Raw genomic sequence first — 23675 nt, forward strand, 5'->3', positions numbered from 1 at the left:
GTTTTACCAGTTGCTTCCAGTAATAGTACTTTTTCCTTAATGCTGACAGAGCTATTAGGTAGCAAGCAAAAAAAATGTAATTCCAGTTTATTGGAGAAATGCAGGGAAAATAAGAAGACGGGGTGTGTGCATGTTATACAGGTGCCACCTCTTGCTTTTTCCTTATTTGCTACTTTACACAAATTAGCAGAATATTTGTTATGAATCTTCTATTGTGTTACCATGCAGCTTATGAAATGCGTTTATTACAGTATATTGCTGAACTGGTAAATGTTATTTCTTAACAGACTGTTGCAGGAAAGAATGCAGAGGTTGAATGAGCAAATAAGCAGTCTCTCCAGAAAAAAGGCCTTCAGGCCTCCAGCTCCACTCTATGACTGCTTGTACCAGGAGGCTCACCAGTACATCAACAGCATAGCAAGGGTTTCTGCAGTCCAAGACCTTTTAGCCCGCCTTCTGCAGTTCCTTGGTGGGGAAAGACCAAAATCACTCCAGGCAATAAAAAACCTGCTAAATGAAGAAACATCTTGGCAACAATCACACCATCACTTCAGAAAACACTTGGCGGAGGAATATGCTGCATTCCCTGATGCCGTCATTCCACTGCAAGCTGCCATCTTACAGTTACAACACGGCATGCGATTAGTGGCTTCTGAAGTTTATGCCGCGCTCAACAGTTTTGTTTGTCCAGCTGATCTCAACAACCTCCTTACTTCTTTGTTGACATTTCCATCTGTTGGCCGTGCTTTTCCCACATACTTGGCTCATGCAGAAATTTTATGCTCAGTGAATTCAGTTGAGGTCCTTCATGGACTTAAAAAGTTTTCTCTGAAGCACTCTGAAGGAGAATCTGAGGGAGTACAGAAGCCTTGTCCAACTCTGGAACAGCTCCTGGTGAATGCGTTGTTGCACCTTCGATGTCACGTGCTATCCAGAGGAGAGATGGACCAGAAATCTCTGCGGCTTTTTAGACACCTGTGTCAGGTAACATCTGAGTGCTAGTGGCTAGGATTCTTGCACTGAAACTGCCTTGATAATCATCGGTGTGATGTTCATGAACTTTTTTTCTCGTACATTGATAGAATAATTCAACATTTTATGTTAGCTTTTTTGGATTTATTGAGGTGTGAACTCAAAGCCTGTAACGTTTGCAGGCTTTGTTAAATGTTACAGGCTTTGTTAATGGTTACAATATTTTGATAAAAAGCAACAACAAAACAAATTAAAAAAAATACACAAAACTTTGTGGAAAGTTTCTCTATGAAATGGTTAAGACAGACTATAATGGCCAAGCACTCTTGCACAGTTTTAGTCTGTTGTGAGAGCAGTTTACAAATCTTCGTTCAGATTAGATGGTGTTGATTTATACTGATGCAGACTGTAGAGGGGGAAAGAGCCAAGCAAGATAGATGCTGCCTTACCAAAATATGAGGCATTGAGGTGATTTTAAACGTAATTTTTTATAATAATATGTTACTTTGTTTTCCCAGGCAATTATAAATGAATGGGATGAACAGGAACGCCGTGCCCAAGAAAAGGAAGCAATGGAAAAGAGTCTGTACAGATACAGAAGTAAAAGTCACGGGAAAGGAAAAAGTGAGGAAGAGGAGGAGGAGGAAGAATTTAGGAGGAGATTTCCTTTTCATGAAAAGGTAACAATGGAAACTCTATAATGAAGAAACACAAAATTTATGTCTAAAGTAGCTCCTGAAATGCATGTTATATAAGTAAAATGAGATGAAGAATGAAACGCTTTTTTGTTAAGCCAAAACAGAAATGTGTGTTAGATTTTTGGATGAATAGATATTAAGTACTGTGGTTTTTCTTGTTTATTTTCCCTTCAGCTAAATTATCCTAAGTTACACAGCTGAGTCACAATATGATTAGTTACTCATGGTAACATTCTGGAATGTGATTCAATTAACGAGTAGGGTCTTCTGAGGTTTTGTTGCCTGTGAAGAACTTAAATCTCCTTGATTAAATATTTGTATTGAAGCTGGGAGATTTTTTTTTAAAGTTTAACTGGTCTGCATTACTGAACAATTTTTGAAGTGACTTCACCAGGCAGTGTGTGTTGTGCAGTGCACGAATCTGTGAGCTAGTTACGTGCATCAACATGTAGCTGGAAGGTTGAGAGGTAACAGTTCAGATCTCCGAGCGATCAACAGCATTGAAGTGGTTTATCAGCAGGTATGACTGCTAAAGCTTGTTCTGGAAGAGGTTTTGTTTGGTTGTGGCTCGGGGCTCACTGTACTGCACTCTTCTGCCTGCTGTGGTTTATGCCCTTAATTGTTCTATTTGCCTGTGTTCTGTTTCAGACTGACATCTGGTTTGTGAGGCAGGCAGTGTATCTATGTGAATGCCAACTCCAAATCATTAGCGTTAGCACATTGTTGCAGTGCCAGAGAGTACAAAAAAGAGGGTACAGGGGAGGAGAGGAGGAGCATTAAGGGAAGAAACTATAATTGATCTCTTAATTATAATGCAATTTGTAGGACTTTGAAGATATCACAGCTGAGGCAAGTCTAGAAGAAAACATGGAAACTGAAGATCCATTGGAAGACCAGCTGGAAGTAGACAGAGCCCTTTTGTCCAAGAGCTCGATGCAAACTGTAATGACGGTTCACCAGCAGTTGTGCTTAAACTTCGCTCGATCCCTGTGGTATCAAAAGAGTCTGCCTTCTCATCAAGCTAAAAATTATTTCACTGCATTTATTTCCTGCTATCAGACTGGTGCATTTCTGGTGTCACAGTACTATCCTTTAATTGGTAAGATTGCTAGCAACACTTCAGATGTACAGGTTTAGCTTTGTAATGATTTGTTAAAAATGAATTGTACTGCAGATCATAAAATAGACCTATTATAGGGTAAGTGTGCAGAAGAAGTGTCCTTTTTCCAAAGAATTTGTCCCATTTTCAGAACCGTCTTGCAAGGCTTTGTTTTTTTTGAATTACTGTTTTTTTCATTTGTTAATGGAACACAGTTTAAGAGTAAAGTGAACCTACTCCATATTCAGAAATGTTGATCACTTACATCTGCATAATTCTGTGGAAGATTATGCACTTGCAGAAATTTCCCAGAGGTAAAATGTGAAATTAAGTTCAAAAAGAAATTGATTTCAGTGGAGCTTCTATAATGTAAATCAAATGAACGAACAAAAACAAAGTGATTTATTTGCTTTGAATTTTGGCACAATTGATGTGAAAATCATAACAATGTGTGTGCAAGACCTCAGAATAATATTTTTCATCACTTTTCAAAGCAGCACTGTATTTCAGTTCTAATAAATGTGTATGCTTGCAGTTAGGAAGCAGATAGTGCAAAAGGACTGCTATTTCTACAGTAATATATTTTTGTGTTTATACCTGAGGTGTAATGGATGTTAATGTGTTTGTTAGTTCATTTTTGTGTTGGATTACTTTTTTTTCACAGAGTCTTGCTAATAATTTTGTAATAAATATCCCTTCAATGTGAACTTAGGAACGGAGGAACTGTGGTTTTCTGCCTGGACTGCAGTGTACCTTTAGAATTCTTTTTGAAAAAAAAAAAAGATAAAATAGAGGATGCAAGCTTCAAATATACCTCATTTTTCCTACAATCTCATTTTATTGCTTATGTGTGGTATAATCTTATATCTTTGTAATACATAACATACTAAGGTTTGGAATGCAGGAAACAAATTAACTTTTCCTGTTCAGTTGGAAAAAAAATAACACGTGTGACGTCTTTATTTCTTGACTTCCTAGGTGCTGAAATGAACGATAGTCTTCTGGGAAGCCAACTTCTACTTAGCACTCTTCTTCAAAATACCTTTTTTGAGGAACTAACGTCAGATCTTGTGCTACAGCAAGATGGCCCCTATGATTTTTACCAACATCCTAATATTCAGCAAGTCCGGCTGTGCCAGCCTGTACTTGATAATTTTGCTAAAGAAGTAAACAGGTTACTGCAGGAATGGCCAGAGCATCCAGTACTTCTGCAGGTAAGGATAACTCAACCAAAGTTTAGGAAAAACAAAAGCATTTTAAAATTGTTTGTGTGTGTAAATATATGGGAAGATGTGCATAGGACCTGTGCATGCATATACTTGCTCAGATGTCAGTATTACTTACGTAGTTGTTTTGAAGTCATAGCTGTTTCTTCTTAAGAGAAATTAGGTACTGCTAGCAGTTTAGTTTTACTTAAGAAATGGTAAGTAGTATTCACTGTACACTCTGTTCTTACAGCTTTAATCGGTCTTCGATCTGCTGTACTTCAAAGGTTCTTGAGGTCTTCTGCTGTTTGGGCTTCTGTTTTTTCCCAGATTGCTTTTTTCCATAGTGTTTTAAAATGGATATCTTAGGCACCAAGGGGGACTGTGTGGATCTTAAGTTATTTCTTGAAGATTAATGCAGAAATTTAGGATCAGTTGGAGCTCTCAGCATTAGGTCATTTCTGCTTGTTTCCTTCAGAGTGTTTTACTGAACTAGGGAGCTAATACTAAAATGAAGAAGCAGTTGAAAATGTTCTTACCTCTTTTTAAAGTAGGGTTATGCTAATACAAATCAGCTTAGCTTCATGACTGCTTTTGTTGAAGATCAGACGCTGTACGTTGAACACTTGTTTTTCATTCTGCAGCTGTTGGTTGTGATGGACAGAATCCGGAGTTTTCCACTATCTAGTCCTCTCTCAAAGTTCCTGAATGGCTTAGAAATCCTTCTTGCAAAGGCACAGGTAAGAAGAGAACTAATGGAAACTTATTTTCTCATTTATGCTTTCTTATTTGTATTGGTACCATGATAAAAACAACTGAAAGCTGAGTGCTTGCCAGGATTTGGGGAAGTGAATTGCTCCATGCTGTGAGTTTAAGGAGTTAGGAGAGTGAACAACAGTATTACAGTGCTGTGCAGATACTGATTTCTGGCTTTGTATAAAGAAACTTTTTTTTGTTGTGTTTTTTGTTTGTTTTTTCCCCCAGGACTGGGAGGAAAATGCTTGTCGAGCTTTGTCCTTGCGGAAGCATCTTGATTTGGTCACTCAATTGATTATTCAGTGGCGTAGACTGGAGTTGAAGTAAGAACTGTCCTTCCCTATTGCTGTTTCTTAAAGCTAAGCTTCTCTCTTGATACAGAGACACTTTGCAATGCATTATTGCTTTAATTGTGAAATGTTTCCTTTCTTTGTGTTTGTGTAGCTGTCCTTGTACAGGTATAAAAACAAACAAATAAAAAGGTAGTTGTATTGGCTCAGAATGAGTATGTCCAGCCCCATATTGTCTTTCGTGGTGACCGTATGTGTACATATGTGTATGCCTCAGGAGGGACAGAAGCAGGACACAACTAGAATAGTTCATCCTGATGTTTTCCCAGCCTTCTCCTGTTTTTAATCCCGGGGTTTGCTGAGCCTGTAGTGGTTTGTCTCTTAAACAACCACTGTTAAATTTTGCTTTAAAAGTATTAGCCAGTCTTCTGTTTAGACCATGTAAAGCTTTTATATCCATAATATGCTATGATCAGGAATTCTACAAGTTTGCCTCGCATTTTGTGAAAGAAAACTCTTTTGAAACCTGGCTCTGATTGGTTTTGTTTGACAGTTGTAGTTCCTTCATTTCTTCTGTCATATTTATTAGTGTCAAAGCAGTGATCTTCTGTAGTTGATTGTGTATATTAAGGAGATGTGCAGATTATTTCATCCTCTAAAATCTTCCTTTAGTTTACCAGAAACAGAGAATAAAGTGTGTGTTGTTTTGGAGCCCAGATGACTCATGAGCTTCTTTTGTATTTTTATTTTCTCTCACTGTTTTCAGTTGTTGGTCAGTAAGTCTGGACAATATTATGAAGCAGCATGTAGAGAAATCCACAAAGCATTGGTTCTCAGTCTATCAGATGATTGAGAAGTATCTGCAAGAACACACCGAGGCAAACATGGAAGGCAAGTATATAAACATGTGGCACAGTTGCAGCAATTACTAAGGATGCATAATTAAGCTCTCAAATGCCCAAGTTTAACTGTGCACTTTAAGGCGTAGTTATTGTCCCCTTTGCTCTGCAATAAATTCCGTGACTGTATAAGGTCTTTCATGTAGAGTGAATTTGGTATTTTTTCTGAAAGCATGTGTGTAGCTCATAGGACTAACATTGTAGGGGTGTAAAGGAGAGATGCTTGTAAAAGGAATCCAGGAGAAAGTAGAATGGTAGTAATAGTGTCAGGGACATATAAACATTGTAAACTGGGATTTGGAAGCCTTCACCTGCAGCTGGAAAAGGCATCTCACTTTTTAACTGCACAAAGCACAATTCATATTCTAACTGAGCTACTTTAGTATTCTGTATAAAGCATAAAGAATTCTTACAGTAAGTGTGCTTTAGGTATACACTGTGCCTAGCAAATCTGTCTGCAGGTGTTCAAACTACGTAAAATAAGAAAAAAAAAAAATACTTCTTTCAGTCCCTAGCCCTCCCAGATTTTCTGAAATTGTGAAGATGAAAATAACATTCTTTGGAATGAGGCAATGTTCTTCCAATCTCCTGACTAATTAATAAACTTGACAAATTAAGATCCTTGGGTTCTTTTTACATCTTCCAGTATCTTCTCCCATAGGCAGCGCTCTAAAGACGCTACTCTCTACTAGATTTTTCCAAGATCTGTTTCTATCTTGATTATTTTGAGGTGTTAAGGAATTGGCAGCAACTAATTTGTAGCATGTAGTTTTTCGTCATGGCTGAAAAAGTTCATAAAGAATAGCAAGTTTTCTCCATATACTTAGTGTTCACTCAAACTGGGTGTGTAGCTGGCCTCCTCAGTGCTGTCTTACTACTGCCTCTCTTGTCCTGTCTCCTCTTTTATCCGGTGTATTTTTTTGCTGGTTTTACTTATTATTAAATTAGAAATTCTCCCTCCTTTTTTTTCCCTAATTTGTTTTGAAACTTCCTCAATAGAAACCTGATACTTAGTTGGAAGTTCACAAGGAGCAGTCAACAATTTTCATGTAAAGTTTTGTTTTTTCTCACCCTTTTATATTTCTGGTGCAATGTTCAGAAACTGAGCAGATGAGTTTAAAAATGCTGGTCAGCACACTACAAGCTTTCATCGAAGGATCTACGCTGGGAGAGTTTCATGCACGACTTCAAATGCTACTGGATTTCCACTGCCACGTCTTACTGATGCCTCAGGCAGCAGAAAAGGGTAAGTTATTAACATTATGTGTGTTGAGTCTTCTTAAAAAAACACCTTGCCATCGTATATTCCAGGCTTTCTGGACAGATGACTAAGCTCGTAAACAGAATGCAAGCCTGTGATGCATTTTCTCATTTTCATGAAGAATACTGTTGGTCTGTTAACCCCTTCCTTTGGTATTACCAAGCTTCATGATTACAAAAACAAACAAGCAAAAAAAACCTAGGCTACATTTTTGCTGTTGGTACTGAAGAACATCCTGTTTTGAAAGAAGCTTCTTATTGTTTGTCTCTTCCAGACATCCTGTGCAGCATCCTGTGGAATCTATACAATTATTATAAGCAGTTTTCAGAGTGTGTTGAGACCAGAATCACTGAACTTCGTCAACCTATAGAAAAGGAACTTAAGGTAAAAGAAAATTTTGCTCAGACAATCTGATTAGTTCAACATAAGAACAGTGGAGCAGTTATTTGAATTTGTGTATAATAGCTCTGTTGGCCATTGAAATCCCTGCTATACTTCACATTTTCTTTGTCAAGAAGATATTTCTGAGGCAAAGAGTTGGTGAAAGTCTTTGTTTGGTCAGTCCCATTTAGCCATGGAGGTTTCTACCAAGCAGTGAAGCCCCTTGGGATTTCACATTTGGCTATGCAGCAGCTTTAACCTAGACACAAGTAATTATTAGGATAAGACAACTATGCAGTTATTGGTGCATGTTCTAAAATTAAAATGTATTGCTTTGTGTCATCATAGCTGATCAGCTTTAAAGACCATCTTTTGTATGCAAATACTTCATTATATTAGTATAAGTAATCCCAACGTTTATTTCTTTTTATAGGAATTTGTGAAAATTTCAAAGTGGAATGATGTCAGCTTTTGGGCTATTAAACAGTCGGTTGAAAAAACACGCAGGTAACTCAAAACTTGGAATTAAGGAGCCAGTTATGGACTGATGATAATAAACAGCAGTATTTGTATGTATGGCTGTACTTCAAACCTTCTTTCTAAATTTCTCTGCTTTTAAATTTGAATGCAGGAATGTTTCTTGTACCCATAACACAGTGGAAACACTTATTTCCAGCAGCTGAGAGATTTCCTGGATTAGAATACCCAGTAACTGTTTTGCTTTCCCATTGTAATTAGGACTCTCTTTAAATTCATGAAGAAATTTGAAGTTATTCTAAATGAGCCATGTCAGCCTGCCTTGGTGGAAATTGGTAAGGAAGAGCAGCTGGACTGCTTGCAAAAGCAGGAGGAATCTGAGAACAAAGAGACTAAAGTTCAGAGGCTAAGCAACACATTAAGAAAAATTCTGTCTTCTAGAACAGATACTGCCAAGGTGACTGTATTCTTTGTTCTAAGTGTGGGAAGGATATTTTCTATATTTTCATCTGTATGTTGTTTTTCACTGATTTATGCAGAAAAATCTTACATAAATGTCAAGTCTCTTGAATATATTGTCGACTTTTTGGTCTTTTTTTGTGTTGAGTGTTATGAAACACCGCAGGTGGGTGGGAATACAGCATGGAAAGACAAGTATGTTCAGTATTGGTTTGGCACAATATCTACAGTCTAACATAGACACAATAGCAGTTACACATTTCATCTCTGAGTTACTCGTATATTGTCTGCAGCAATTTGTTACTTCCCTGCTGGTACAGTGACACTGACTATGCCTAACAATTAATATTGCCCTGCTTCATAGTGCCTTGTTTGGTGTGTCTCTAATGAAGCTGTCCAGCTCAGAAAAGAAGCCAATTATTTTCCTGAAATAGATTCTAAGGAACCAGCCAGAACTCATCAGGATTTTCTTGTGGGGGAATATTCAGTTACTCTCATTTCCAAGGCTTTTAAGTTTCTTCAGAGCAGGAGGGTGGCTGATTTTGCTTTTGTCATCCGACAGTCAGGAAGATGGATAAGGAGAAATAAATCCGAGGCAAATCTGGTGTGGGTTTGGTTTTGGATGGGGGGGGAGGTGTATTTTTGTTTGCAAGCCTGTTGCTGATCATTAGCAGGGTTGCTGGTTTCACGTGTTTAAGAAATTAAGACTTTATGAAACTGCAGGGAGACGCATGCAAACTTAAATATCCTAGCTATTTCCGAAGGAATAGCTTTTGACATGCTGGGGGATCACTTCTGTAATTTCATCATTTTTACTTGTGTACCATTTTCATTGTTTCCTTAGCAGTGCAGTTAAATTTGTGTTTAGTGGAGAGTAAGAGGTGGTGTTCTTATCTCATGTCTTAAGGGCATTAGTTATACAGGATAAGGTGACTGCCTGCCTTTGAGCTTGGAAGGCAGAGGAAGCTGACCTAAATGCAGTAGTCTCTATGAAAGAGGCCTTGACAAACAGGTAAAAAAGTAGGGCCACAACATCTTCAATTTCTTTGGCTTTTTTCAGAGTTAATATATGCTTGGCATACATATATTGTGATTTTCCTCAAATGCTTGGGCTGAACTGTTCAGAGGACTGCATGAGCAAGTTGTTGGGTTTAAAGTGAATGCAGAATTTAGTCCTTGTTTTGGCAGCAGTTTACTCTGACTTAGTGGACAGATAAGACAGCCTCAATTATTTGTGTATAATTGGACTGTTTCTTTCATTTTTCTCAGCAGACACTAACGGAAGAATGTCAGGATGGCGTTACATTTCATACAGAATCTCTTCAGTACCGTCTGCCCAAGCTTACAAAAAGAATGAAGAAAATGTGTGCAACAGTTACAGAAAATAATCCATTCTTAAGTCTTCTGGAAAGTCTTGACCAGTTTACAGGTTAGGTATTCTTGTGATTTCTGTGTCTTAATTGACCTTTATAACATGAGTGGAATCAGGGTAAAAACGTAGATGCACGGTTTCCTTCCTGGACTGTATTCCCATGCCTGGTTTGTGTTCATTGACATTTCATATTTTATCTTTCCCTGCTGTCTTCATTTTAGGTGATATCATTGGTTCTGTAGTGGAACTGCAGAGTTTAACGTTTGATCAGACAGCAGATAAGGAGAAACAGAAGTCAGAGGCCAAGCATATTCAGATGCAGAAGCAACGGGCTTTGTCAGATCTCTTTAAAAGCCTTGCTAAAACAGGTGAGCTTTGAATTGAAATGTGCTTGATTTAAAAGTTCTTCAGCATTTTACATTTTTGCCAGTACATGTAAATACATGATAATATTATGTCCTTGAAGTCATTGAGCCATTAATAAATACATAGAGGCATTTAAGTATTTTTCCCTTCCTCTGACTAAGAGGTCTAATGCTAGCCCATTCATATACCTTCTCTTCTTCATACATTCCACTGTATGTAAAACAGTTGCTCTTCTGAACCCGAAATCTGCGTTATCTCCAGTCAGAAGTCACTGCTCAGCTTTCAGAAACAAGAGGGAAGCTCATAATCTCGTACCCATTCCCTTATCCAGAGCTGGAGTTAAACTAGCTTCTTTGAATGAGAGCCCATCTCTCAGCTGACAGACTGGCAGAGGTGTTGTTGAGCTGTGGAGATTGAATGGTCTGTTGATGGGGATCATTAGAGAGACCCTGCTCAGCAGCCTCATCTCCATTGCTGCCATTGCTAGTTGTAAGGTTAAGGACCTACCCAAGCTATTAACTATTACCTTTTCCTTTGATTATACAAAATACCATCAATATCATCAACTGTTCTTAGTCACTGAACAGCTTAGAAACCAGCAAAAGCAAGCGATCTCGTTACATGACAGTTGTCTGACAGCATTCTGCCAAGTCATAGCCACAGGTAGAAATCTAACCATAGCTTTGCCTTTTTTGTTTTGTTTTTGGGTTTTTGTTTTTGGGTTTAAGAGCGTTTGACATTTTAGTGCTTCTCACTGAAGCCACAGCTTCTGGCCTGCAGTGATTCTAAGAACAGCAAAAAAAGTCAATATAAATTTCATTCTCTCCCTCTTGGTTGCAGAGAGAAGCTTTGAAACAGGAAGTTAAGGCATCCAAGAAGGAGGCATGATTTTGATAACAAACTTACACAAATGGGTTGTGTCATGGCACTTGGGGGCAGAGGGTATTAAATAAACATTTATTTTTTTAAATTTTATATTTATATAATGCTTTTGGAGAGGTAGATTTTGTTTCTGAGTATTTGTGCTACTTAAACCAGTTGATGTGTGTGCTAAGTAGATACTGGAACTTTAAGGTCCCTTTGTATTTACATGACTGTTAACACAGGTGTACTCAAGTGGGAGGTTTCTGGCACGTACGCTTTTCCTGTACTCGATATTTTTTTGTACCCACTGCTATCAGAGTAATATCTGACTCTCTGTGAAGTTTATGCTGGAGGGAGGACATACTGTGATGACTTAATTAATACACTGGACTTGAATTCTTTACTGGGATCCGCCTTTGATTTCAGATGACTCCTTTGGCTTCCCCGTTCATCATCCTTTTCGTATCTAAACAAGAGGTGATGGTCCCTAACTCAGTGTTCTGATGGGACCAAGAGAAGTTAAAAATGTTACTGTTTACGACTCATTTTCCATTCCATTTGGAAAAATGGCATCATAACTTTGATGGCTAATAAACTTTTCTTACAGACTTTGCTTACTTTTAGGTTACTTTGAAAGGAGTGTTTTGATTTGTTCAAGGGAAATGAACATGCTTGATCCAGTTCTAAAAATAACTAAAGTACAAGTGCGAAGACTGAATTTAAAAAGTATTTATCTGTAACTTTTTCCTCATTGGTTTTATTTCACACTATAGAATGCCTTAGAGGTTCAAGGCTTTTTGTTTTCTCCCTTGGCAGTCACCACCAACTTTTTATACAAGCAGGCCTATGTCTTATTTCAGCTGTATTCTTCAGCTGAAGGTAGTTCAGCTATGACGTGTTACGTTAGAAAACTTGGAAAATGTTCAAAGGCTTGTCAAGATTAGAAAGTGTAAGGAAAAAAATCCTGCATCGGAGGCTTTGTATCTTAATAAGTCACGTTTCTTTTCATGTAAAAGAATGAGTGCATAAAAAGATGTGTTCAAATGTCATTCCAGGTCTGTCATACCGAAAAGGTCTCTTTTGGTCCCGCTCAGAAGGCTATCATGAATTACTCTGTCTACATCCGCTGGACTTGCGTACTGCATTAACTGTAGTGAATTGTACAAATGAACTGGATGCCACGTATGTATACAGCATTTTTAACCCTTAGATTGTATGAGTTGCAACTCCAGTTCTTAAAACTTACTGCATATGGATTTAGACTGGAATTTCTGGACTCTGATTCATTTTGGGTTTTAGATTCATTCCCTTCTCTGTTTGAAAATCCTGTACATACTGTACTGGCATATAAAACAGAGAGGTTTTTAAAAATTTTTATTTTTAAATTTGCACTTCGGATAACTTTGCCATTGGTTTCATTGGTTCTGTGAATTCATTTAAACCTTTGCTGTTCAGCTTTGTTTGGGACACTTTGTGAATATCCTTAGAAGGTAGACTGGTAATGATTTATTAAAGACTAGTTGCAGTTTACAGGGATTACTTAGTCAATTGTTTTGTCTTCATCAATGGCTAATAGTGTATTTAGACTTCAAAGTGGGCATTTCTAGAAAAAAAAGTTGCCTATGTGGAAGATGTTCTTTCAAATGTTTCTCTTCAACAACTGATTTTGTCACTGGAAGATGCTGGTTACTGTCCCCCTCAGATGTATGGGCTTAACATATAATATCTTCCATGAAGGCCAAAATAATAGCTTCCCTATCAAGCTCGATTAAGCAGCGTTAAAAAAAAAAATTAAAAATCACTGCTTTAGCACAAACTTATTTTCAGAGATGGAGATTTGATTGTTGCACTAAGTTTTCCTAGGGTTTATTTAATAAAAAACAACCACTTATTACTTATATGTTTGTGGGGAAAAAAGAAAAATTGAAAGTTCAACGCATTTGCGAAATATCAATGTGTAATCAGATTGTTTAGGTTGAAGTGTGGTGGTGCTAGTGTTCTGAGACTCTGAAATTATTTACCTTTCTAATACCAACCTTTTTGTGCTTTGTCAGGTTACTGACAGAGGTTTCCTCTGCCTGGGATGGATGCCAGAAGTACTTCTATCGTTCACTTGCACGCCACTCTAGACTTCAGACAGCATTGTTAGCCCCTGCCAAGGTAAAAACACAAAACTAAAAGCAGGAATCCTACTTCTGCTAATTTTAGATTACCAGCTTGAACTGGACTTTCCTAGTAGTAAAAGGGTAATGTGAAAACACTATGTTCTATAGTATGATACAAAATATTTTGGGAACGAATATTAAATAAAGCATTTCAAAACCTGTTCTATGAATGAACACTTGAACGAGCAGATTACTTAGTTAAATTAAAAATCTGTGCAGTTTACAGTGTCTCTCATCCCAGCCAATCCCAAATTGCTACTTTTTGTGCCTGAAGGAAACTTCTGAAATGCTGAATTAAAGCGTGTTAGGAGAATAAAATCAGGTTTAGTAGTGCTCATGAAAAATCTGTTCAGATTTACAAGTGGCCATAACTGGAGCCTGTGTTTAATACAGAAGGTTGCAAAACGTTTCCTTGCTTAGAAATCGGTCTAAAATCATTAGGAGGAACAAATGAGTTCTGACAAATCACTACCACTTTTTCAGTATTCCAGGAAACAGGGAATCTCTTCTAGATGTTCTTCCTCTCACTATGGTTCACCCCTGGGTTTTTACAATATAATCTTGTCAAATGTCACAGCTGGTAATGGAATAAACAGTGGAACCTAACTGTGATCAGTTTTGCTTTTTATTGCAAACATTTATTCTGCACTTTAATTCAGGATCTGTTCGTCTGTTAAAAAGAGAGAAAGTAATTGTCAGTAAATCTGGTAAAATGAATCGTGGAAGTGGCTTTAGCAGTGGTCATGGATTTAAAAATTTAAGCTGATATCTCCTCTTTGGATTTTACTTATTTATGCCAGGTGACTTCTGGAACTAAATTCCTGTTAGGAATTGCTGCACTGGAAGTGCAATTTAATATGTCTGTGTTTGCAGAAACTATTTTAAATTTGTATAGGGGATATATGAAAGAAGCAGATGAATGAAGATAGTGGAAAATAGTAACTATACCTTGTGTGCATTTTAGTACTTGCTCACTTAAACCTTTCAGTCTGCTCGGTGAAGTGGAATGGAGACACAGCCAATGTTGTTGTTGCTTAGTCTGCTTATTCATCTAACTGTTCTCTCCTTTTCCTCCCACTTCTCTATACTTGTTTTCTTTAGGATCTTGGATTAGGTAGTGTTGAGCGATGCAAAGGATTCACGGCACACCTCCTGCAGTTGCTTGTCAGACAAAGACAATCTCTTACTGCATTGACAGAACAGTGGATTATACTGAGGTATTTTGCTTTACACCATTACAGCTTTATTTAAATGTTCAGCATAGAATCATTGACAGTAAGCAATTCAGTTCAAGAAGGATGGAAAATGACAAGGTAGAACACAATCAAATTCTTCCCTCTACTTCCCTCTCTCTCCTATCCCCTCAATTAAGCCTAGATAGAAAAGCTCTTTAAAAAAAAAAAGTTTATCCTGTCTTTGCAGCCAGCGTTTTGGAATCAAAATAATTGGGGAAAACCAAGTTAGGCATGCATGAAGTCTATGAAATACTGTAATTAATTACACTGTTGAATCTATAGATTGTTAAGCCTCTCTCACTTAAACCTTTCTCATTTGGTATAGTCCTACGTTAATTTTGGCTGCATTCAGGTTGTTGGTTTGATTCAGAGAAAATAAATAATCTGGATGCCCTTTGGGCCAAAATGAAGAAACCTCAACAGCCTAAGAAGAAAAATTCTAGAAAGAGTTAATACTGTGTTAAACACAACATAACTGATGTTGTGTTAAAATGGTGAAAGGGAAAGGTGTATAGGAAGTCTTTCTTACTTGATGGGATTTATCCCTTGCAAATTTTGCTGTAAACTCCACTGTTACGCGTGTCTGTGCTCATCACTAATGTAATCTATAAAACTTTTTGAAGTTGTCAGACTTGTTTCCTCTGTTTAAAAAAAAAAAATCATCACACCAGCTTTGCATTTTCAGGAATAGTAAAATTTCTAAAGTGCTAATCTTTAGGATTCTCATTGCAGATCAGATTAATCATTTGTTAGGAACTGTGTCTCTTATACCCTGAGAGAATGAGGGTGTGCTAGAATCTAGTTTGCTCGTATAGTGGAGGAAAAATAACAGCATTTAAGTGTCAGACCAGGAATCTAAGGATTACTGAAATGTATGATTTAATTCTGAGAAATCTCACAAAGCCCTGTTTCCAGGAAGACTCAAACATTCAGTGGAGAGAAAAAATCGGTAGCTAAACTTTTTTTTTAAGATTATAATTTTAGCTTTTCAAAGAAGTTTGACTTCTCAGGTTTCACATTATCTGGAGCTTTTATGAACTTAGTCAGAAGGTTGAGCCTTTAAAAGGGAGGCATAATGTAAAACTCAGTTGTGGAGTTAAAGTAATTTTCTTTCCGTTTTTTCGTCTTAACCAGGAACCTCCTGAGCTGCATACAAGAGATGGACTCTAGGCTGAGTGCTGACAGAGAATATAATGTAGCATTTCCTCCTCAAGACAGTGTTCAACACTGGACTGACACACTGCAGCACCTTTCCATGCAGTGTGTGATGGTTCTTGAGGAGCTGTCTTGGTTTATACAATGCTGCCCAAAAGAAGAGCTGATGAAGTGCAGTGGCAGTGAAAGGACAGATGTCAAAGCAAACATTTCTCAGAGTTCAGGACCTGAACAGATGTTTGGAAATGTTCTTACGGGAATACCTGACCGAATTCCCTCAGAGCTAAAATACCTGTCTCCAGCAACAACTGAGCAACTGCCTCCTGGATGCAGGATGCGAAATAAGGATCAGGTATGGTTGCAGCTAGACGCACAATTGACAACAATGCTGACCTACGTAAAGGAAATGAAGACAGAAGTGGACAAAATAAGACAACAGTCACGTGAGACCTTGTTTTATTCCTGGTGAGTTCTACGTCTGCATGAACTGAATTTCTGTATTTTTTATATTCATGTAAGATGTGTAGTGTCATCTTAAAAGTGTTTGCATAGTTTAAAAGGTACTTTTCAGATGCTCTTGAAGCTTGTTTCTATCCCCCCTTTTTTTGAACTGTGGTGTCTGACTTTTTAAACAAATGTATATATGTTTTCTCTGACCAGTCAGCAAAAAATGGGTCCATCTTAGCTTCTAAGGTTGTCTTTGGTCTCTTGGGATTTCATTCCACTTGGATCTCTAGTTAGTTAATGATGTGAATTTCGAATGTAAATTTGTTGAATAAATTTGTATTTTAAAAGAGGCCTGTAGGCTGCCTATTAAAAAAAAAAAAAAAATACGGACAAAAAGTGAAAGAGAAGAAAAGAGGTTTAATCTTAATCTGAGGTGTTCTTTATCAGTATTATGGTGTATCTTGTTGCAGGAGAGATTTTGAAGTTTGCACTTCAGCTATGAGCTGTCTACTGAAAGTCTCGGCTCAGTTACAAGACGTAGAGTCCCTCTTTCATCCAAAAGGGGAGGGCAGGCAAGCTGCAAATCAGATGGCCCTAATCAAGAGCCTAAAGTATGTACAAGAGGAAGTTAATAATGCATCTGCAGACTTCACAACTTGGAGGACACAGCTTCTTGCTTCCATGTCAGACCGCAGTGGTAAGGACAATCCTCTGCCAATTTTGTAATTTAGATAAAGATGGAAAGAATTCATTAGTTTGGTTATTGCAGAAGATTGCTTATTTATTGCTCATTGCCATGTTCATCTGGATATCCAGAAACACGAAATGAAAAACAAATTTAGAAAATTCAATCCAAATTTATATTGTGTAATAATGCTTTTTCCCTGTTAGTCACTGTTGCTGACAGATTTTAATCATATCTGTAAGTCAGGATTAGTAAGGACATACTATTAAAGCAAAAACTTCATAGTGCTTGTCATTTTTCTTGCACAAAGGAAATATATGAACCAGTAATTTAATGTGTTTCTATGTAAAACTGTTTGTGTTATGGTTCAAAAGGAAATAAAGAGTCCACTGAAGAGTTTGTGGAGCACTTCTCAGCACAAGTGGAAACTGTTATCCACGTTGTTCTGTATGCCATCCAGTGTTTGGTAGAGAGAAAAACAAAAGATGAAAAAGAGGAAGAAAAATCTCCAGAGGAAAATGGTAAGTTTGTTAACTTAGTCAAGGGAAAGTAAGAAGGTTTACACTCCGCAAACCTAAAAATTCTGGAGCCATATGTCTACCAGAGGTGTCAAGGAAATCATCATTTTAATAGTTAACCATATTAACGGATAGGATGGATATTTCTAGATTGCTTATTATGACACTTCAGAATGTCAGATTTTATTTCCATCTCTTTTTTCTTTTTTTTTCAATCAAAAGAGGACGCAGCTTCATTTGACGTGATTAAAGCGGGACATTTAACTAAGCTTTTGGATGAAGATATCTCTGCTGATTTGGATTCCTTGCATGTGCAGAAAGTAACTTTAGCAGTTTCAGAACTCATGAAGAGTCTGAAATCTTACGGGGAAGATTACACCTCAGATAAACATAAGGTAACTTGTTCTTCTAAAGAGTTTTTGGCTTAAGGGTCTCAGTAACTGATTTGTTGATTAAACCTGCATTGCTTCTTATTGCCCAGTACCTTAGAGCTAGAAGCATGTGCGAGATCGTAGCCAAATGTAGTCTTCTTCTCTAGTGCAAAAGCCAGATGTTCCTTTAGTAAGAAGGAGAAGTTTTAGTTTTTGTGAAATGTGAAAGCTGGAAAAAGCTCTGGGAACTTTATAGGTCGTATTTAAATGTGCTTACTGATATTTCTGGTTTGAGCATCTGTTTTAAGAATCTATTGTCACCCTCTCTGAGGTGTACCTCAGTATGTATGTAGTCATGTTTGACAGCTGGTCTTTGTTTTTTTTAACTGCAGTTCTTCAACCAGTCCTGCTATTTGCTGGTGCGTTTAAAGCCCATGCTTTGCAAATATTCAGAGCTTATCCTGTTCTACCTCACTGTTTCACTGGCTTCTCACCGGAGTACTGGAAAGTTGCTTTCTGTTCTAACTAGCATTTTTACAGAGCTTGCCCAAAAGGTAGGTTTTTATGGATAACTATATATATGGTAAGCATGTATTTAATTTATACACAAGTCTTTAAATACCAACTAAGTCTACTTACTACTACAGAATGTCTTGAGTTTCTGTTTGCCTTTGTAGGGGTTTTGTCTGCCAAAAGAATTACTTGAAGATGAAGCTGGAGAAGGAGCAACACAGTTTCATGATTATGAGGAGGGTGGTATTGGAGATGGGGAAGGCAAGAAAGATGTGAGCGACAAAATAGAAAGTGAAGATCAGGCAAGTTTTTTGGTGGTGGGAGAATGGGGGGGAGAGAGTAAGTAAAATTGAGACTAAATCAAATATATGCTAAACAAAGGCTGTTTCCAGTTACTTGCAAGTATTTGTTTTGTTTCACTAGCACCTCTTTCTTGAGCAACGTTCTTAACTGCTCCACAGTTAAGGAATAAACGGTAGTTTATATTGACTTTATGTCAATATTGGAGACTGGTTTGGGCATATTACTGAACATATTGTTGTAAGTCTGAGGGATTTTGGGGAGGAATATGTAAAGGAAAAAAATACAAAGCTTTAACTCATCTGTGTATGGCTTGATTGGAAACAATGACGTGCTTGCGTGGAGAGACAGCTTACTTGCAGAAGCTGTATAGTGGGGTTAATATGAATTTACCTGGACCTTCAGGCTGAGAAGGTCTAGTTAGAGTTAATGAAACATTCCTGTGGTGGCTTTCTGTGAAGTCATGCTGAATTTAGAATGCTGGTAAGGGGCACAAGATGGTTGACCCATCTGGCTCCGAGTTGACCTTTAGAGGCTTAATTCAGTTTACACATATTATGATTTACCTTTAATACTAGTAATTGCATACAAGAAATGAAGAGCTGGCTCTAAAATGACCAGAAGGTAGTTCAAATAACCTTACATGAGGTTATAGTTAGGCTACCAGTTGATATTTTTAAGGGGTTCTGGCTAATGGGATAGTTCCTTCTTTTGAACAGATACAATAATTTTTACTTTAACCCGGCTTTACTGAACACAAAAAAGTACTTGAGATCCATGTTAAGAAGCAGTGAAATGTATTAGATACTTCAGGTAAAGAAAATTAAATTGCTTTTAGTCTCCCATTTAGGTTGACTTTTATGTTCGTATATCAACCTAAAAATATTGTTGTGGTGCTTTAAGATTTAATATATAGGCAAGGTCTGTTGTAACTTCTGGTTTTACCAACAATTCAGATAGAAGACTCTTTTCAAAAGGACAAAGAGAAGGAAAAAGAGGATCAAGATTCTAAGCCAGACATTGAAGGAGAAGACAATGCAATTGAAATGTCAGAGGACTTCGAAGGAAAAATGCATGATGGAGAACAGGAAGAAAAAGGTTTGGTCCTTACACAAAGGCAAACTTATAAGAAATGTAATAGATTGATCCAATAATGGTTGATACTTTTATATATTGAAGCATATGCTGTAAAGTCAGTGTTCAACAAAAAAGAAGAGTAGTGCCATTTGTATATGAATCTTAAGTTTACAAATTAAATATTTTCTCTTCTGTCACTGTGGTGGTTTTGGAACAAAGAGAGTTGGTTCCTTCTTCCTGTTGTAAGGTGACCCATAGATGCATTTTAAAAAAATTAGTCACTCACTTTGTGGAGCTGTTGAAAATCAACAGAATGCTTACAAAAGATACTGTCTGTAGTTAACTTCAAAATGTGACTAAGAAAGCTATTACTAACTTACAAGCAATAAAAAAAAAACAAATGCTATTTTTTCAACTTGCTATTCACCCAAGTTCTATCACTTCAGAAGGTAACACTTGGAACATCTGAAACTAATGTGACAGAAATTACAGTAGCATTAACCTACTCAAAAAACGCTTGACAAAATGCCAAGAATAAGGTCATCAGCAAAGAACAGACGTTTTAAAACTAATAGAATGGATCTTTCCTCTCCCAGTAATGCAAAACATTTGGAAAATGGAGGAGGGAGAAGATAAGGATTGGATAGATTAAATCATCCATATTTAATACCTGACACTTGTTAGTTTGAGAGAGACACTGGTGTGTGTGTGTCTATCTGTCCAAGAGAGAGCACTCTGAACTGTGTAACTAGGCCCCTGCTCTTCTGGGTGTTGGTGCATGTGTTTCTTTTTCTGCATCGCTAAATGCATAGGTTGATGAATTTAAGGTGTTAGTGTGGCTGTTTGTTAGCTTTATCTTCTCTGTACTGAGACACATTCTGAACTGTACACAGAAAATGATGAAAAATCTGATGAGGAGGAAGAGGAGGAGCTGGATAAGCAAATGGGAAATCTTGATAATGCTGAAGCTGATGATAAGCTGGATGAGAGGCTCTGGGGAGATGAAGATGATGATGATGATGATGATGCCAGTAGTAAAACAGAAGAAACTGGACCAGGAATGGATGAGGTAAAGAGAAAAGGAAGAAGAAGAATATCAAAGGAATTAAACTCTTGAGATGAGCTAGACTGGGAACTCCCTTACATACCAGACTCTTTGGTCTTGGAAGGGCATAATTTGAGTGTATCCTAAATTATTTAGTGTTTAGTGTCTTTTTTATTGTAGCAGTTGGTGTCTTGTTATTCAGACTTTGAGAAACAGGTAGAATAATGAGTTTCTTCTGGATTTGTTGGTTAATAGGAGGATTCCGAACTTGTTGCAAAAGATGACAATTTGGGTACAGGAACCAAAGATAACAAAAAACAGCCTCCCAAGGATGAAGAAAAAGAGGATCAAGCAGAGGACAACGAAAACAAAGAGAAAATCCATGAACAAATTGATGCGGTAAAAATGACGTAGACTACATAGAACGTCTTGCTGCTAAACTATATTCTGTTGCTCACGTCATGCATTCCTGAGAATTTGAAATGTTTTTTATGTAACGGTGAAGATATTTAACACATTCAGAAAAGTTAGTTCATTTTGGAGTAAAAAATGAAAAAAAAGGAGTTCATTATATGTATGTTTTCTGATGCATGATTCAAAAGAATTTTTGTTTGAACTAATCAGAATGTGTAATGGCTGCCAAGAAAGGCTTTACTCTGAACTGATGTTTTGATGGACAAAGCTAGAAAGTCCTTGTTTGGTTGTGTGTAGCAACAGAAGCATCTGAAGTCAGTGGGACTCATCCCAAAAACCTGACTATAGTATGTCTGAAGATTCTGCATAGTGTGCAAGAGTGCATTTTCCATGTGCAAGAGTGTAGATTCTGTTCAGAGTCTTTCATCTAGGAAAATACTATGAGCACATGATGCTGTTTTGAAGAAGTACCAGTTTATGTAGATGCAGTTGCAAAAATTAGTCTTTTATGCTATTTTTGCGTGTGGATGTGTATCATTGAAAATTCATTTTTAATTGATCAAAGTGTAATACTGTATTCAGTATTTTTCTGTACTAGAGAATTCACTTGTGGCTTATTTCTCATCTTTGCCTTTCCTCCCACTTATCATATACCTGTTATTTTTTCCTCATTATTTTGGTTACAGCGTGAGTATGATGAGAACGAAGTAGATCCTTATCATGGTCAGCAAGAAAAGCAGCCTGAAGTTGAACCTTTGGACCTTCCTGATGACTTGAACCTGGAGAATGATGAGAAGAGTGATGATGAGGAGAAAGAAGGTGAAGGTACAGCTGAAAATCTCTCTACGGATTCCCAGATGAAAGCCAAGTGGAAGTAGTGGAGGAAGAGTCAGATAATGAGCTTCTCTTCTCTATAAAGAGAAGAGAGATGGTGGTAGAATTCTATATAACAAGAAGCTGCAATTTCAGTTCTGCATATCAAAATATCAGGCTAGAAGTCAACATTACAGCATTTTTCTTTACTTGCCTTTAGTGCACACTGTGGAGCATATTTTCAGATGTTAGCCAAGTGATACATCCTAATTTATTCTAGAAGCTTCTTGTTTCTTTTTTCGTTTTTGTGGTTTTTTTCCCCTGACATTTAGAAGAATTTGCACTTAAAATCAACTGACCATCAAGTATGTTAGATTAAAATGCATCCTCTTGTGTTGTCAGCTACAAACTAATCGTGACACTTAAAGAAATTGCCTGCTATAGAAAACCATAGATTCTATATACAGAATTCTCAGTATTTTTTCTGTAAGATTTTTTCTGATAGGTTGCGTAGGTTTGTTCTGTTTATATCACTAGTATTCACAGTCTCTGTATTTCACTGAAAGCTTTGTATATATTTCTGATTTTTTAATGCAGAAGAAGAGAATACTTTTGAAATAGATGAGAAACTTGCTGACTTAAATGAGGCAGAGAATACAGAAGATCAGAATGAAGAGGATACTGGTGAGGCAGAAAAAGGTGATCAGGATGCAGAACCTGCTGAAGAAGGCATTTCTGAAGATAAAGAGGAAAAGGAAGATGAAGGGGAGAAAGATGCTGATGAACAAGAAGGAAATACTGAGAACACTGAAGAGGCAGAAGAGGAAGAGTCACAACCACCTGATGAAGAAAAAAATGAATCTGCTGAAGAGGAGAAAGAGAAGGGAATCCCTGCTGGTGACCAAGGCCTTCAACCTCAGGTACAGAGTAATAAATAAAAGCCTGTATTTTTTTTCCCCTGAGACTTCATTGTCTTCTGTTAATTTGAGACAACCTTGATATTGTGGTAGGAAGTTAGTAAGAATTTTTATGAAGATGACAGATCTGCTTACTATTTATCTGGTATATTTCTGCTACCTGTATTCCCGTTACCTCCTCAGCCTTCTGCTTCCCCATGCTTTTTAGAATGTTAAAATAAACTGATCTTATATCAGGCAGAGGAGGACAAAGATAATCCAGAGACGGATGAGCAGATTCCTGAGTCTGAGGAAAGAATGGAGCACGAAACACAAGGGCAGACTGGGCAAGAAAATCTGCAGAGTGACAGTGCTGTAGAACTAGCTGGGGAGGCTTCAGAAAAAGACCAATCTAAAGAGGTAAGCTATGTGGAAGCATCTGATTAGGAAATGCTGGACCTGTATGTTTTAAAGCTACAATCAAAGAACTGCTGCCATATTTTAAGAAGTGTCTAAGATGCAATTTTGGAACACCATTTAGAAATTCACCTAAAAAAATGAAGATACCTTCCTAGCAGTGACGTGTGTGGTAGGTTTAGGCTAATTCTTGGTCTGCAGGACTGTCTTGTCTGCCAGTATTTGCAGTTCTGAGCCATTCTTCATTAGCACGAGAAGGTTCCACAGCATTTCAGTTTAATTTTTAAAATTTGTCTGTAATAGTTGCTAAATGCCTTTTCAGTTACAGTTTCAATTTTTTGTGTGTCTCAGGAATATGGAAGTGGAGCTGCAAGTGCAAATCAATCAGAAGGCCATGAATCCACACGCATGGCCCGGATGGCTTCTGAAAAGCAAAGCAGAAAGAATACACAGGTTCTTGTTCTTTTTTTAAATCATTATTTATTTTTCTTTTTCTTTTATCTTTTTTTAAGCTTTGTACCTAAT

General features: G+C 37.3%; 1 protein-coding gene across 2 annotated transcripts in view; it reads left to right on the forward strand.

The window, feature by feature from the left end:
* MDN1 (midasin AAA ATPase 1) overlaps positions 1 to 23675 on the forward strand; it is a 98249-nt gene that overhangs the window by 61682 nt on the left and 12892 nt on the right. Inside the window, exons 63-91 of one of the 2 annotated variants that reach the window (XM_066994537.1) lie at positions 288 to 984; positions 1491 to 1652; positions 2496 to 2769; positions 3748 to 3983; positions 4619 to 4714; positions 4959 to 5053; positions 5787 to 5911; positions 7019 to 7165; positions 7455 to 7564; positions 7995 to 8068; positions 8300 to 8495; positions 9767 to 9926; positions 10091 to 10237; positions 12155 to 12281; positions 13154 to 13259; positions 14366 to 14481; positions 15634 to 16119; positions 16572 to 16798; positions 17161 to 17307; positions 17527 to 17699; positions 18068 to 18229; positions 18353 to 18490; positions 19445 to 19586; positions 20459 to 20634; positions 20866 to 21009; positions 21711 to 21849; positions 22435 to 22757; positions 22992 to 23153; positions 23502 to 23603. In XM_066994537.1, the coding sequence (XP_066850638.1) occupies positions 288 to 984; positions 1491 to 1652; positions 2496 to 2769; positions 3748 to 3983; positions 4619 to 4714; positions 4959 to 5053; positions 5787 to 5911; positions 7019 to 7165; positions 7455 to 7564; positions 7995 to 8068; positions 8300 to 8495; positions 9767 to 9926; positions 10091 to 10237; positions 12155 to 12281; positions 13154 to 13259; positions 14366 to 14481; positions 15634 to 16119; positions 16572 to 16798; positions 17161 to 17307; positions 17527 to 17699; positions 18068 to 18229; positions 18353 to 18490; positions 19445 to 19586; positions 20459 to 20634; positions 20866 to 21009; positions 21711 to 21849; positions 22435 to 22757; positions 22992 to 23153; positions 23502 to 23603 (5389 nt within the window). Of the gene's footprint in view, positions 1 to 287; positions 985 to 1490; positions 1653 to 2495; positions 2770 to 3747; positions 3984 to 4618; positions 4715 to 4958; positions 5054 to 5786; positions 5912 to 7018; positions 7166 to 7454; positions 7565 to 7994; positions 8069 to 8299; positions 8496 to 9766; positions 9927 to 10090; positions 10238 to 12154; positions 12282 to 13153; positions 13260 to 14365; positions 14482 to 15633; positions 16120 to 16571; positions 16799 to 17160; positions 17308 to 17526; positions 17700 to 18067; positions 18230 to 18352; positions 19247 to 19444; positions 19587 to 20458; positions 20635 to 20865; positions 21010 to 21710; positions 21850 to 22434; positions 22758 to 22991; positions 23154 to 23501; positions 23604 to 23675 lie in introns of those variants that run through there. The other variant, XM_066994535.1, reaches the window with a different exon arrangement.

This window comes from Anser cygnoides, chromosome 3, assembly GCF_040182565.1.
Source record: "Anser cygnoides isolate HZ-2024a breed goose chromosome 3, Taihu_goose_T2T_genome, whole genome shotgun sequence".
Taxonomy (NCBI): domain Eukaryota; kingdom Metazoa; phylum Chordata; class Aves; order Anseriformes; family Anatidae; genus Anser; species Anser cygnoides.